This window comes from Salmo salar, chromosome 12 (genome assembly GCF_965601325.2).
Source record: "Salmo salar chromosome 12, fSalSal1, whole genome shotgun sequence".
NCBI lineage: Eukaryota > Metazoa > Chordata > Actinopteri > Salmoniformes > Salmonidae > Salmo > Salmo salar.
The window spans coordinates 39,179,091-39,194,130 of NC_138302.1; the positions used below are offsets into that span (position 1 = coordinate 39,179,091).

At 42.4% G+C, this 15,040-nt stretch overlaps 1 protein-coding gene across 1 annotated transcript in view; it reads left to right on the forward strand.

Moving 5' to 3' along the window:
* Positions 1–15,040, forward strand: part of LOC106564787 (heterogeneous nuclear ribonucleoprotein L-like) — a 58,958-nt gene that overhangs the window by 33,111 nt on the left and 10,807 nt on the right. The window contains exons 2-6 of the mRNA XM_014131156.3: positions 163–281; positions 3,214–3,451; positions 6,396–6,481; positions 9,546–9,642; positions 9,761–9,833. Coding sequence (XP_013986631.1) covers positions 163–281; positions 3,214–3,451; positions 6,396–6,481; positions 9,546–9,642; positions 9,761–9,833 — 613 coding nt within the window. The remainder of the gene's footprint in view (positions 1–162; positions 282–3,213; positions 3,452–6,395; positions 6,482–9,545; positions 9,643–9,760; positions 9,834–15,040) is intronic.

Genomic DNA, 15,040 nt, shown 5'->3' on the forward strand with positions numbered 1-15,040 from the left:
GTCAAATGTCCTTAGTGCCAGTGCTGACGAGGACTTTGGTTACATTTCCGTTATGTTAAACCTTTGCTGTGAAAGCGGCCTTCGTATGTACCTTGTGGTATACCTCATTTGACCTTTGACCTTTGAACCCCATTTGACCGGTGTCCCCCCTCTCTCCTCCAGGACAATGGGGAGGATGCCCACAGGATCGCCCCCTCTCCGGTGGTCCACGTGCGGGGGCTCTGTGAGTCAGTGGTGGAAGGGGACCTGGTTGAGGCCCTGGAGAAGTTTGGCAACATCTGGTAGGTGATATTTCTTGTGTGTCTGTTCTGCTTTGAAGGACATGCGGCAATCTTTTGCCTCATTTCCATTACATGTGCATATGATTATTTTAAATGTACTACAGAACTGTAGTACATAGTTCAGAGTGGCACTTACTGTAACTGAGTTTTCACTTACCAACTACTATATTACTAAAATCAAATCAAATTTTATTGGTCACATACACATGGTTAGAGGATTTTATTGCGAGTGTAGCGAAATACTTGTGACTATACATTTTAGTTAGTATTCTAACGCTATGCTTCTGAGCAGCTCACTGATTGCATGCATCAACGGAATGTATTGAGATGCATATTTTTTCCCTGTGTGCAGTTTGATTGTTTTTCTCCAACAAAGCCAGTGGGATTGGACTCTTTGTCCTGTTAGAATACAACTCCCTTTTTCTTGATTTTTTTTATCTCCCATTAGCCATTTCTTGGGAAATCCATTTGAATCCATTTAAATCCAATAACAATCTCCCAGTTACCATATTTCTCGTAGAACAAGGGACATTAAGGGCTTGGAAAACATTAACGTGTGCCATTTAGGACCTGTATTTTTAGCTCATGTCTGTCCTCTAAATTGGCTGCTTTTAGCATCAGACCACACATGTTTACTCAAGAGTATAGCTGCTCAGGGGACAAACATATGATACTCTTATTGCATGGACTGCCTGAGGAAGCCTCATTTGGGGCACTCACACAACGGGGAATACACAGCAGAGACCTATTTGCAGAGCCCCTTCATGTTCACTTAGAGAATCTAGAAGGTTTTGATTTGAAGTCGAGGTGAATTTGGGTGAAATTTGGAAAAAGGCAATGACCCCGTAGACACATTTAAGTTGTACAACTGATATACAACGCATTCGACGCAACGGTTGGGACACAAGGAAGAGTTTTTCTGCACAAAAGTATTGATACACACGTTTTGCGGAGACACCGCAGAATGGTTGTGTAGACTTATGGTTGTGTAGACTTATGCAGGCAAACTCTCCATTGTATCACAAACATAGCAGTTGTATCACAACCATTGTGTCAAATGCGTTGTACATCAGTTTTACAACCTTAGTGTGTACGGGGCCAATATGCCTGTGATTATTGTAACTATCTCTCTGCCTCCATCCATCCCAGTGTCACTTGATATTTCCGTAACTCGGGGGGGTCACCGCTTTGAGGATATTATGGGATGTGGATTTGATTGCGAAGGACTTGACTTGTGCACTGGTGGAGTAGGTTTCCCGGTGCTGTAGTCGGAATTGAGATCGGGCGAAGGTATTTTTAGGTCGGTGCAATATCGATATACTGTAGACCCCTCTGAGTACGCCTTAGGCAGACATATTGTGACACGGTGAACGGGAGCTGTCAGCTCCACTCAAACAGTAGCCTCAAAGACAGCGTTCACATTAGAATGATGGGGAGGCTTTATTGTGCAATGTTATTTATGGGGGTGGAGTGTGCTCTGTCTGCAATTTAAGTAGTGCATTCTCTGGTACTTTTTGTTGTTCTTTCAAAAACAAGAAGGTATATATTTTTGGGGCCTGCGGGTATAATGCATTATCATGCCGTTATAATGCAGGGATGACCACCTTATAATGTCTTATAATCACAATTATCCAATACCAGCCATTCTTAGTATATATTATAAGATACTAGCTAGATGAATAGTTGTTGACTGTAAAATAAAGCATAACCAGAGGGACATTTTATTTTAACTTATGTTGAACTCTTTCTAGTTCAACAAAAATAGAATGCACGGTGAACAACAGCACCTCAGGAGAGGCGAGAACTTAAAAAGAGTTTGGTTTCTATCTGGGGTCTCTTCACAAATGTTGAGTTACAAAGCAATAACCTCAGTGTGTTTTGGGGTTCTGTTAGACGAGACAAATTCTCACACGAGCATCTACTTTTGTTTTACCATCCCTGCATGGAGTCTGTATAAGAAAAACATTGAGATATCTAACTAGGGAACTGGGGAGCTAAAATTGAATATGGGCCACTGAGTGAAACACTGGCTAGGTCTTCAGTGTGTGGGGACGCTTACTGTGTATGAATGCTGTCTCTGTTTCCTGTGGCAGGATGTAGATGATTCCCGAATGCTGATTCTGATCGATACGATTGTTGCCAAAGGAGAGCTGTGTAAAGAGATATATATTACACGTAGGGCTTGTTGCTTACTAATTCTAAAGTTGAGGATGATAGTGTGCATATGGATTGTACATCAATGGAAGAAGATGTCTTCTTTCTAGGGAGTTTTTTCCTTTTGCTTGCTTTTTGGGGGGCTAGGTCATGTTACTGTAAAGCACTTTGTGACAAATGTTGTTGTAACACCCCCCCCTCCCCCCAAAATAAAAAATGTGTTGTTGTTGTAAAATTAACTATCATTTTCTTTGGATTGTTTGAGAAGTAAGAACATGGATTGTTGTTTGACAATCATCAAATATCTGTAACATGACTGAAACAAGGTTTGTTGATTGATTTATTGATTGAATTTATTAGATCATTAAAAGTAGCTGGCTGCTCCAGCATTACATACATAAAACATTATTGAGGATAAAAACACATTAAAGCCCTAAGGTTTATTCCCATTCTGGTCCTCTTTGGCAGCAAGATGGCAGGTACTGTAGATTCCAGGTAGTTTCCACTATCACTGTTTTCAACTGATAGTGCAGTCTGATTTTTTTGGTCGAGTGTTGCACAGCATCCGATAAAAAGGGAAAAGTTTTGTCATGAGACAAAATGACAAACCCGCACGACAATCGTGTGCCGTATTCCATAGATGAAATCTCAGAACCCATAACCACATTCATGCTAGGTAGCTATCAACATTTTCTCAATTTCGTCGGTCACCAGAGATCAGCCTCGATGTTGCGGTGGGTTACTAATTGTGTTTTGTCATTGGGTCTTCCTTTGACAGCTACGTCATGATGATGCCGTTCAAGCGTCAGGCGCTGGTGGAGTTTGAAGCCATGGAGAGTGCCGACCAGTGCGTGACATGCGGCGCCAACGAAGCGGTCTACATTGCCGGCCAGCAGGCCTTCTTCAACTACTCCACCAGCAAGAGGATCACGCGGCCAACTAACGCCGATGACCCCAACAGTGGCAACAAAGTCCTGCTCCTCTCCATTCAGAATCCCCTCTATCCCATCACCACTGTAAGTTCATGAACTTCATGCCAGTTCAGTGCAATGGTTGAGTTTACAATGTTGACAATAGTTTAGTCCACTATGGTTTAGTTGACGATGGTTTAGTTTACAATGGTTTAGCTTTCAATAGTTTAAATTACGGTAGTCAACCCACTGGGCACAAGCTGGCTAAATCAACGTTGTTTCAACATAATTTGTCAACATATTGTGATGTTGAATCTACGTGGAAAATACATTGGATTTGAAAAAAGTAATCAACTGTTGTTTTGAGGGGTATCATTTCAACCACAGGATTATGTCATCGTGGTAACCAATTTTCAACATAGACAAACCTTGTATAAAATATGTTGAATTTGTACAAATTTTAACAGCGTCATATTTTCAACGTAATATCCACTATAAGAAAAAGACAATAGGCTGGGCAGCACCTCTTACTGGACAGTCGATCTCTCTACAGCTATTCCTTCGGTAACCAAGCCCTGCTTAGCATTGATATTTGTCACTGACTATTATCAATAATATATATGTCATTTAGCAGATGCTTTCATTCAAATCGACTTACAGTAATGCTTGCATACATTTGACTTGTGGGTGGCTCTGTGGATGGTCCAGGGAATCGAACCCACAATCCTGGCTTTATCAAGCGCCATGCACTACCAACTGAGCCATACAGGACATATATCGTCATTGATGCTATATGAATTCGTTGACGCCGAATGTCACACACTGGTCGGTACTCTCTGTGTCTTTAAACTCCACCGGCGCCTGGCGCTTGAACACCATCATCATGACATCGCTGTCAAAGGAAGAACCAGTGACAAAGGCACAAATTAGTAACCCGCCGCAACATTGAGTCTGATCTCTAGTGACAGACCAAATGTAGAAAATGTAGATAGCTAAGTAGCATGGAATGTGGTCATGGGTTCAGAGATTACATCTATAGAATACGGCACACGATTGTCGTGCAAGTTTAGAGATTCTGTCTTTGCCAATGTGCTATCGTGAGAATGATTGTAGAGAAATCTCGTTGTTGCTATGAAAGTCATTCCAAAGGGTAGGTTCACAAAGCAAATGAAATGTAACCATTCTTTATCGATCATTCTGTGTATCATCAATGACGCTATTTAGGCCTATGTAGCATTTGGGAAGTAATCAACAGCTGTTGTTTAAATTCAGCCCAGGATTCAACAAAAAATAGCCAATGCATGTAGGCCTAGGGTTGCACGCTGTGGTTTATGTGGATTCACGTCTCCATCGCAACCAAAAATACAAGTTGAAGAATAGGATTAAATCAAATAAAACTTGATTTAAAGTGAATATAAAGTTTGATTTGATTTAGTCCTATTTTTTAACATATATTGTTTGGTTGAAATGGAGACGTGAATCCAACAAATCAATTATTCATTTGTTTACAAACTGGAATTGAAGCCAAACTCAGTGGTACAGATAGTGCTATCCACACAGAAGATGCATCTCCTTCAAAAGTTGATATTTGGTTGTGTTGACAACCAAACACAATTCAATATCACTTTTGCAATACGGTAAATAGCCCATTAACTTGTCGACAAGTTAACAAATTATATGTTGGATTCACGTCTCCATCGCAACCACAAATACAAGTTAAATACTAAAATTAAGCCAATGGCCCAGATGGAACTATCCAAGCAGTAGATACATCTCCTTTAAATGTTGATATTTGGTTGCATTGTCAACCAAACACAATTCAATATTACCTTTGTAAGACAGCCTTAACATTATGCTATTTACTATCTTACAAACTAATATAACAGTATTTATTCAACCTGAACATGAGTAACACATCCAAGACTACATTTTGAGTTTACTGTAAATATAAATGTATTCTTATGGAAAGTGTTCAGGGCCGCAGGTCTGTGGAAATCTTTGCAATTGCACTAATAATCTGTACAAAAACTCAAACGCCATTTATCCACCATGTTCTTTAACGTAGTCTCAGGTAACTGCAATCTAGGTCATGTGGTTGTGCTATTAGATCAAGCGCAGTGATAACACATTAAGTTGTTGTATCTAGGTGACCTAAATATCTGACTTTCCAATTTGAACTTTGGTTGTGCTTTTAAATGGTTTAAAGCGCGGCGATAACACATTTAGGTGAAAACTAAAACAAAAATCAGACATTGATTTTCCGTTGGAATTTGGTTGTGCTTTTAGATGGTTGAAAGCATAGTGATAACACATTGGGAATTCAACAAACTTTTGGCTGTCTTTTTGAGTGGGTGTAAATAGGTTGGAACCACATTGATCAACGGATCTACCAAATATTACCCAATTCTCCACGTTGAAATGACGTTGTGTGCCCAGTGGGAATCTTGCAAGGATTTTGCTCACAGTGGTTTAGTTTACAATGGTTTCATTTAAAATAGTTTAGTTCACAATGGTATGGCTTACAATAGTTTCGTTCTTGTTTTAATTCATGATAGGTTTGCTTATGATGGTTTAGCTTACAGTATTTTAACTTATGATGGTTTAGTTCACGATGCAATGGTTAAGTTTGCGATAGTTCCGCAATGGTTTTGGTCACAATAGTTTACAATGTTTATGTTCAGAATGGTTTAACTTTACAATGGTGTTGCTTACGATGATTTAGTTCACAGCGATTTAGCTTGGGTTTCCCGAAAGCCTTGTAGCTAATGTGGCATGTTATTTATCTCGACAACCCAGCTGCTCAGCCACAAGAGAGTAACGTAAAGTCTAAAATGTATGTTTAACTGACAGCCAATCTTCTATCCATGAACAAATATAATCAAAATAAGCAACATTAAATTATTTTCGACGTGCGTTGTTGGTCTGGGTCATCTAGAAAAATACCACATGAACTACTAAGCTTTCAGGAAACTCACCCCTGAATTGTGACTTATTATTGTGTTCATTACGGCATTAGTCAAAACCCAGTCGTTGCTCTTCTGTCTTCTAGGATGTTCTGTACACAGTCTGCAATCCCATAGGCAACGTGCTGCGCATTGTCATCTTCAAACGCAATGGAATCCAGGCCATGGTGGAATATCCTTTCTGGAGTCAAGCTGGGCTACTGCAGGCGTGCGTGCGTGCGTGTGTGTTCGTGCATGCACGGGTGTGTGCCGAGGATGCATCTACTGTGGATGCATGTACATGTGGGTGGATTCAGGAGTATGTCTGTATGAGTGATTTTGCGTAAATGTCTGTGTATGTCTCCCTGTGGGTTTGTGTGAGTTTGCACACCTGCATCAGTATGTCACTTTGGAGTGGGAAACAAGCTGTCAGTCAGTGCTGGCCCCACACAGAAACACACACACACACACACACACACACACACACACACACACACACACACACACACACACACACACACACACACACTCAGGCTGTAAAAAGCTTCAGAGTAGAGGAGCAGAACCCACTCTACTCGACCGGGTCCTCGAGAGCGCTGGAGCAGCATGAGCAGCATTCCAGCGGACGAGATGGCCCTTCATCAAATATGGATGACTGTCTCTCGGCATCACACACACTCCTGGCACACACACGTCTCGCATGAATAAACACCTGACAGCATCAGCGCTCGCTTGTATGTCGGAAGCAGTGTGTGTGTGTGTGTCTGTTATGGTTTGCACACCTCCAGTATGTGTAGTGGGTTAGAGGCCATATTTCAACACACTTTTCATTATGCAAGCCTTATATCAACCTTATAACAACCTATGTAATATTTAGCATGTTGTAGGTCAGTCAGTGCATATAGTTCTGGAGTGTGAACCACATTTGTGTTCAGTTTTTGTATCTTCTTGGAAAAAGAATCACCAATGGGAAGTACTTTTTAACTGATATACTGAAGTACTGATATACCTAGTTCATAGTAGACTGTAAACTCTCCTTCCAGACTCACATTAAGCATCTCCAATCCAAAATTAAATCTAGAATCGGCTTCCTATTTCGCAAAAAAGCCTCCTTCACTCATGCCGCCAAACATACCCTCATAAAACTGACTATCCTACCGATTCTTGACTTCGGCGTTGTCATTTACAAAATAGCCCCCAACACTCTACTCAGCAAACTGGATGTAGTCTATCACAGTGCCATCCGTTTTATCACCAAAGCCCCATATACCACCCACCACTGCGACCTCTATGCTCTCGTTGGCTGGCCCTCACTACATATCCGTCGCCAAACCCACTGGCTCCAGGTCATCTATAAGTCTTTGCTAGGTAAAGCCCCGCCTTATCTCAGCTCACTGGTCACCATAGCAACACACACCCGTAGCACGCACTCCAGCAGGTATATCTCACTGGTCATCCCCAAAGCCAACACTTCCTTTGGCCGCCTTTCCTTCCAGTTCTCTGCTGCCAATGACTGGAACAAATAGCAAAAATCTCGGAAGCTGGAGTCTTATATCTGCCTCTCTAACTTTAAGCATCAGCTGTCAGAGCAGCTTACCGGTCACTGTACCTGTACACAGCCAATCTGTAAATAGCACACCCGACTACCTCATCCCCATATTATTACTTAACCTCTTGCTCTTTTGCACCCCAGTATCTCTACTTGCACATCATCATCTGCACATGCAGTATATCACTCCAGTATTAATGCTAAATTGTAATTATTTTCGCCTCTATGGCTTATTTATTGCCTACCTCCCCACTCCTCTACATTTGCACACACTGTACATAGATCTTTCTAATTTTCTTTTCTGTTGTGTTATTGACTGTACGTTTGTTTATGTGTAATTCGGTGTTGTTGTTTTTGTCGGACTGCTTTGCTTTATTTTGGCCAGGTCACAGTTGTAAATGAGAACTTGTTCTCAACTGGCCTACCTGGTTAAATATAGGTGAAATAAAATAACATGAATAGTAATTTGATAACTAATTCCCATATTGTTCCCTTATTTGTAGTTACATTGTAACGCAATGGGCCTCTGTTTATATTTACTGTCTAGCATTATAAAAATTTCACTTTGTCCCCAAGTTGGCTCATTATGTGGATCATGTACAGATATTGGTCTAGAGTTTCTTGCTAATGGTACCACTAGGAGCAGAGATTGGCCAATGGAATCTCAGGAGACAAGGGATTGTTGTCACTGTTGTTTCAGGTTTGGGGTTTATGGGAGATGGATGCTTAAATCCCCTGTTTTATTGCCACTGGGATGTGGTTGCCGTGGTAATGGGGGTTTCTAAGGCGCTCTGTGTTGCATGTGTGTTTGATCTTATCTGTGTGTGTGTGTGTGTGTGTGTGTGTGTGTGTGTGTGTGTGTGTGTGTGTGTGTGTGTGTGTGTGTGTGTGTGTGTGTGTGTGTGTGTGTGTGTGTTCCAATGGGAGTACCATCACATACTGTATTTTATCATATAACATTTGAAGACATTGGCTCAACAAGCGAGAAACAGAAAGACAATTTGGCCCACCTCAATTAGATTTCAATTATATTATATTAACACAGACATTTTCGACCTTTTTATGCTCTTAGGTTGTTATAGTGCATTTTACTTTTACTACCAAATTTGCATAAAGATCTAGCCGTCTGCAACTTACTGGAACCAGAGCAGCTTGATCAGATTTCATGATGGTTAGAGACTAGAGTCACTCAACCCATTGAAACTGTGCTTTAGAGTAGCTGGAGTCAGCTCAGTCACTGCCAATATGGATATAGAATAGGGCCTTGTTCAAATACTCTTAAAAATCAACCCTTCCTTCCTACCTTCTTCAACTAATTACTGTTCTGACATGAATGGATTGACGTAAGCAAGCTTTCCATTGTATTGCACCAATTATGCCATGTCAGATGAGTGATGACTTACAAGGAAGCGAGGGAGGAGAATGCTTTTTGGGAGGATTTGAACAGGGCCCTATTCTATAAACAAATCTGCAATTGCTGAGCTGATTACAGCTTCTCTGAAGCATAACTACATTGGGCTGAGTGACCTAAGAGTATGCAAACAGCCTTAGTCATCTGCAGGGTTGGCTTGTAGTTCTTGCTCCATCTCCTATGTTATTTCCTTCTGGTCATTTGTGATTCTACACTGATCTATTCTGTTTGCCACACAATGTTTTGAATTATTCCACTGAGATCCTCCTAGTTGCTCTTCCTTAATGGTGTCGCCACGTTCGAAACTGTCAAAAATGCCCAGAAGGCAAAATCAGCACTCAACGGAGCAGACATATACGCCGGCTGCTGTACCCTGAAGATAGAATACGCTCGGGTAAACACACACACTCACAAACCCTCCATACACACACAGTGCTCACACACACTCCACCAGGATTCCTGTGGACCCCTAACACACATGCAGCGGTGCTCTGCTCTCTCTCCCCATGCAGCCCACGCGACTCAACGTCCTCCGCAACGACAATGATAGCTGGGACTACACCAAGCCCTTTCTCGTCAGGCGAGGTACGATATCCTTCCTTCCTGCTGAATCTCTTCATGTACTAGGGTCGTATTCATTAGGTAGCAAATTGAAGAAAACGGACTGGAACAAGGAGAGACTACCTGGACGTGTCCAATAAGAAACGCACATTTTAGTTCTCTGTTGCAAGACGTTTTTAAACCATTCTCCCATTGCATGCTCTAATGAATACAACATTTGTGTGTGTCTGTTGTGTGTGTCACTTCTGTTTTACAAAGAGCTGAAATTAAAATATGGTGAGCAGAGCAACCCTCAAATCTGTAGCCGTGGTTGTCAAACCATTTCAAAACCATTTCAACCTTCACACTCCTACAGACGCATAATCAGTTGAAATGGGCTGTGACAAGAAATGAGTTCCGCCATTGTGGTTTTACATTCGTTCCTTAAAGAGTGGCCATGAATCTCAATTTGCCAGTTCGTCTGTTGATTTCTCTTCAACATTAGGCCTCAGTATTTGTCCCTGCCTAGTCTTCTTCATCGCCTAACTAAAATTAGTCAAAATAACCTCTCTGTTAAAAAATTTTTTTTTTTCTCTTACAGTCATTCGCACTTGTTCCATCAGAGAACCTTGGTTACATACAGATCCTTCTGTTTTATGTATTAATTGTCAATAGAAATGTCAGATTTTGCTGATGATGGTCACCCTCTCAGTGTACCACTTCCTGTGCTTATAGTGCTGTAGCTTGCTGTTGCTTTAGCGTCCCCTACTTCTTTCTCAGTGCTGCAGATCAGAGCGGGTAGGGCACAGGCGTCACTGTCTTGAACAGGGTTTCCCAAAATCATCATCAAGCTTTGATTATTTGAATCAGCTGGGTAGTTAGTGCTTGGGCAAAAAAACAAAATGTGCCCCCAGGCAGGGCCCCAGGACCGAGTTTGGGAAACCCGAGTTTAGTAGTGCCTTCATTTTTTAATCACAAATTGTATTTTATCCACTAACCCAACCTTATCTTATCCAGATGTGTTTACGTACATAGTTAGGAAGAGAGACATCTGATTGAATCAAGTCCTGATTGTGTATACGTACTCAAATAAATATTTTATTGCAACCAATCAATCACATTTATTTTAGAAAGCCCTTTTCACATCAGCAGTTGTCACAAAGTGCTATACAGATACCCAGCCTAAAACTCCAAAGAGCAAGCAATGCAGATGTTGAAGCACAGTGGCTAGGAAAAACTCGTTCTGCTTCCTGAAACATCCTCCAGCATGACCGGTTTGGCGGTGGGTCAGTCATGGTGTGGGGTGGCATTTCTTTGGGGGGCCGCACAGCCCTCCATGTGCTCGCCAGAGGTAGCCTGACTGCCATTAGGTACCGAGATGAGATCCTCAGACCCCTTGTGAGACCATATGCTGGTGCGGTTGGCCCTGGGTTCCTCCTAATGCAAGACAATGCTAGACCTCATGTGGCTGGAGTGTGTCAGCAGTTCCTGCAAGAGGAAGGCATTGATGCTATGGACTGGCCCGCCCGTTCCCCAGACCTGAATCCAATTGAGCACATCTGGGACATCATGTCTCGCTCCATCCACCAACACCACGTTGCACTACAGACTGTCCAGGAGTTGGCGGATGCTTTAGTCCAGGTCTGGGAGGAGATCCCTCAGGAGACCATCCGCCACCTCATCAGGAGCATGCCCAGGCGTTGTAGGGAGGTCATACAGGCACGTGGAGGCCACACACACTACTGAGCCTCATTTTGACTTCTTTTAAGGACATTACATCAAAGTTGGATCAGCCTGTAGTGTTTTTCCACTTTAATTTTGAGTGTGACTCCAAATCCAGACCTCTATGGGTTGATAAATTGGATTTCCATTTATTATTTTTGTGTGATTTTGTTGTCAGCACATTCAACTATGTAAAGAAAAAAGTATTTAATAAGATTATTTCATTCATTCAGATCTAGGATGTGTTATTTTAGTGTTCCCTTTATTTTTTTGAGCAGTGTATTTGATACACTGTCGATTTTGCAGGTTTTCCTACTTACAAAGCATGTAGAGGTCTGTAATTTTGATCATAGGTACACTTCAACTGTGAGAGACGGAATCTAAAACAAAAATCCAGAAAATCACATTGTATGATTTTTAAGTAATTCATTTGCTTTTTATTGCATGACATAAGTATTTGATACATCAGAAAACCAGAACTTAATATTTGGTACAGAAACCTTTGTTTGCAATTACAGAGATCATATGTTTCCTGTAGTTCTTGACCAGGTTTGCACACACTGCAGCAGGGATTTTGGCCCATTCCTCCATACAGACCTTCTCCAGATCCTTCAGGTTTCGGGGCTGTCGCTGGGCAATACGGACTTTCAGCTCCCTCCAAAGATTTTCTATTGGGTTCAGGTCTGGAGACTGGCTAGGCCACTCCAGGACCTTGAGATGCTTCTTACGGAGCCACTCCTTAGTTGCCCTGGCTGTGTGTTTCGGGTCGTTGTCATGCTGGAAGACTCAGCCACGACCCATCTTCAATGCTCTTACTGAGGGAAGGATGTTGTTGGCCAAGATCTCGCGATACATGGCCCCATCCATCCTCCCCTCAATATGGTGCAGTCGTCCTGTCCCCTTTGCAGAAAATCATCCCCAAAGAATGATGTTTCCACCTCCATGCTTCACGGTTGGGATGGTGTTCTTGGGTTTGTACTCATCCTTCTTCTTCCTCCAAACACGGCGAGTGGAGTTTAGACTAAAAAGCTCTATTTTTGTCTCATCAGACCACATGACCTCCCATTCCTCCTCTGGATCATCCAGATGGTCATTGGCAAACTTCAGACGGGCCTGGACATGTGCTGGCTTGAGCAGGGGGACCTTGCGTGCGCTGCAGGATTTTAATCCATGACGGCGTAGTGTGTTACTAATGGTTTTCTTTGAGACTGTGGTCCCAGCTCTCTTCAGGTCATTGACCAGGTCCTGCCGTGTAGTTCTGAGCTGATCCCTCACCTTCCTCATGATCATTGATGCCCGACGAGGTGAGATCTTGCATGGAGGCCCAGACCGTCATCTTGAACTTCTTCCATTTTCTAATAATTTCGCCAACAGTTGTTGCCTTCTCACCAAGCTGCTTGCCTATTGTCCTGTAGCCCATCCCAGCCTTGTGCAGGTCTACAATTTTATCCCTGATGTCCTTACACAGCTCTCTGGTCTTGGCCATTGTGGAGAGGTTGGAGTCTGTTTGATTGAGTGTGTGGACAGGTGTCTTTTATACAGGTAACGAGTTCAAACAGGTGCAGTTAATACAGGTAATGAGTGGAGAACAGGAGGGCTTCTTAAAGAAAAACTAACAGGTCTGTGAGAGCCGGAATTCTTACTGGTTGGTAGGTGATCAAATACTTATGTCATGCAATAAAATGCAAATGAATTACTTAAAAATCATACAATGTGATTTTCTGGATTTTTTAGATTCAGTCTTTCACAGTTGAAGTGTACATATGATAAAAATTACAGACCTCTACATGCTTTGTAAGTAGGAAAAACTGCAAAATCGGCACCAAGACTCTTCCTAGAGCTGTCCGCCCGGCCAAACTGAGCAATCGGGGGAGAAGGGTCTTGGTTAGGGAGGTGACTAAGAACCCGATGGTCACTCTGACAGAGCTCAAGAGTTCCTCTGTGGAGATGGGAGAACCTTGCAGAAGGACAACCATCTCTGCAACACTCCACTAATCAGGCCTTTATGGTAGAGTGGTCAGACGGAAGTCACTCCTCAGTAAAAGGCACATGACAACCCACTTGGAGTTTTCCAAAAGGCACCTAGGACTCTCAGACCATTAGAAACATGATTCTCTGGTCTGATGAAACCAAGATTGAACTCTTTGTCCTGACTGCCAAGCGTCATATCTGGAGGAAACCTGAAGCATGGTGGTGGCAGCATGCTGTGGGGATGTTTTTCAGCGGCAGGGACTGGGAGACTAGTCAGGATCGAGGGAAAGATGAACGGAGAAAAGTCCAGAGAGATCCTTGATGAAAACCTGCTCCAGAGCGCTCAGGACCTCAGACTGGGGTGAAGGTTCACCTTCCAACAGGACCCTAAGCACACAGCCACGACAACGCAGGAGTGGCTTTGGGACAAGTCTCTGAATGTCCTTGAGTGGCCCAGCCAAAGCCTGTTCTTGAACCCGATCAAACATCTCTGGAGAGACATAAAAATAGCTGTGCAGCGACGCTCCCCATCCAACCTGACAGAGTTCGAGAGGATCTGCAGAGAAGAATGGGAGAAACTACCCAAATACAGGTGTGCCAAGCTTGTAGCGTTATACCCAAGAAGACTCGAGGCTATAATCGCTGCCAAAGGAGCTTCAACAAAGTACTGAGTAAAGGGTCTGAATACTTATGTAAATGTTATATTTGTGTAAATGTGACATTTGCCAAATGTTCTAAAAACCTGTTTTTGCTTTGTCATTATGGGGTATTGTGTGTAGATTGACGAGGGGAACAATGATCTAATCAATTTTAGAATAAGGCTGTAACATAACAAAATGTGTAAAAAGTCAAGGGGTCTGAATACTTTCCGAATGCACTGTACAATAGCATTGTCCCCACACCAAATATTATAGCATTGCAATGCTCAATAAAAGAGAACCCTTGTTCTCTGAATTTGAAGCTCTCATGTACTGGGGATTCTTTAACAATATGAGGTGCCGTAGATGGACTACATCCCATAATCATATTCATATAAATGGGAGCATGGTTTTTAACCAAGCAGAAAGCCTGCCTTGTGTGACTTGGGCTTGATTAAACGTCTGTTGGACAGTGTGATTGACACGGCCAACCCCGATTCCAATTCTCTTGCCACAAATGGAGGGTAAACAGTGTCTTATCACCCACAAGCCAGGGCTGCTTTCCAATCGATCGTCCTTGCCGTGTATTGGATTTGAAGGTCTGTTTGACTTTGACGGCGTCAAGGACTTTTTGCCGTGGAGTTGAAGATGTGTGGTTAGCTTCCAATTGTTTCTATTGACCGGAGGAAGGAGACAGACAAGCAAATAGAAAAATAGCAAGAAGCGGAGAATAAAATGCTGACATGAAAAAAGGCTGAATAATAATGGATTGGAAGAACTTTAGTGCAAACAGAGAGAAATTAAAATAAAACAACCCCACACAATCCTCTTGAGCCACAGATGGTAAATTTAAATCCTAATCAGCTTGCATTTTGGGGAAATTGAAATGCTATATTCGAACTTGAGGCCCTTACCATATCA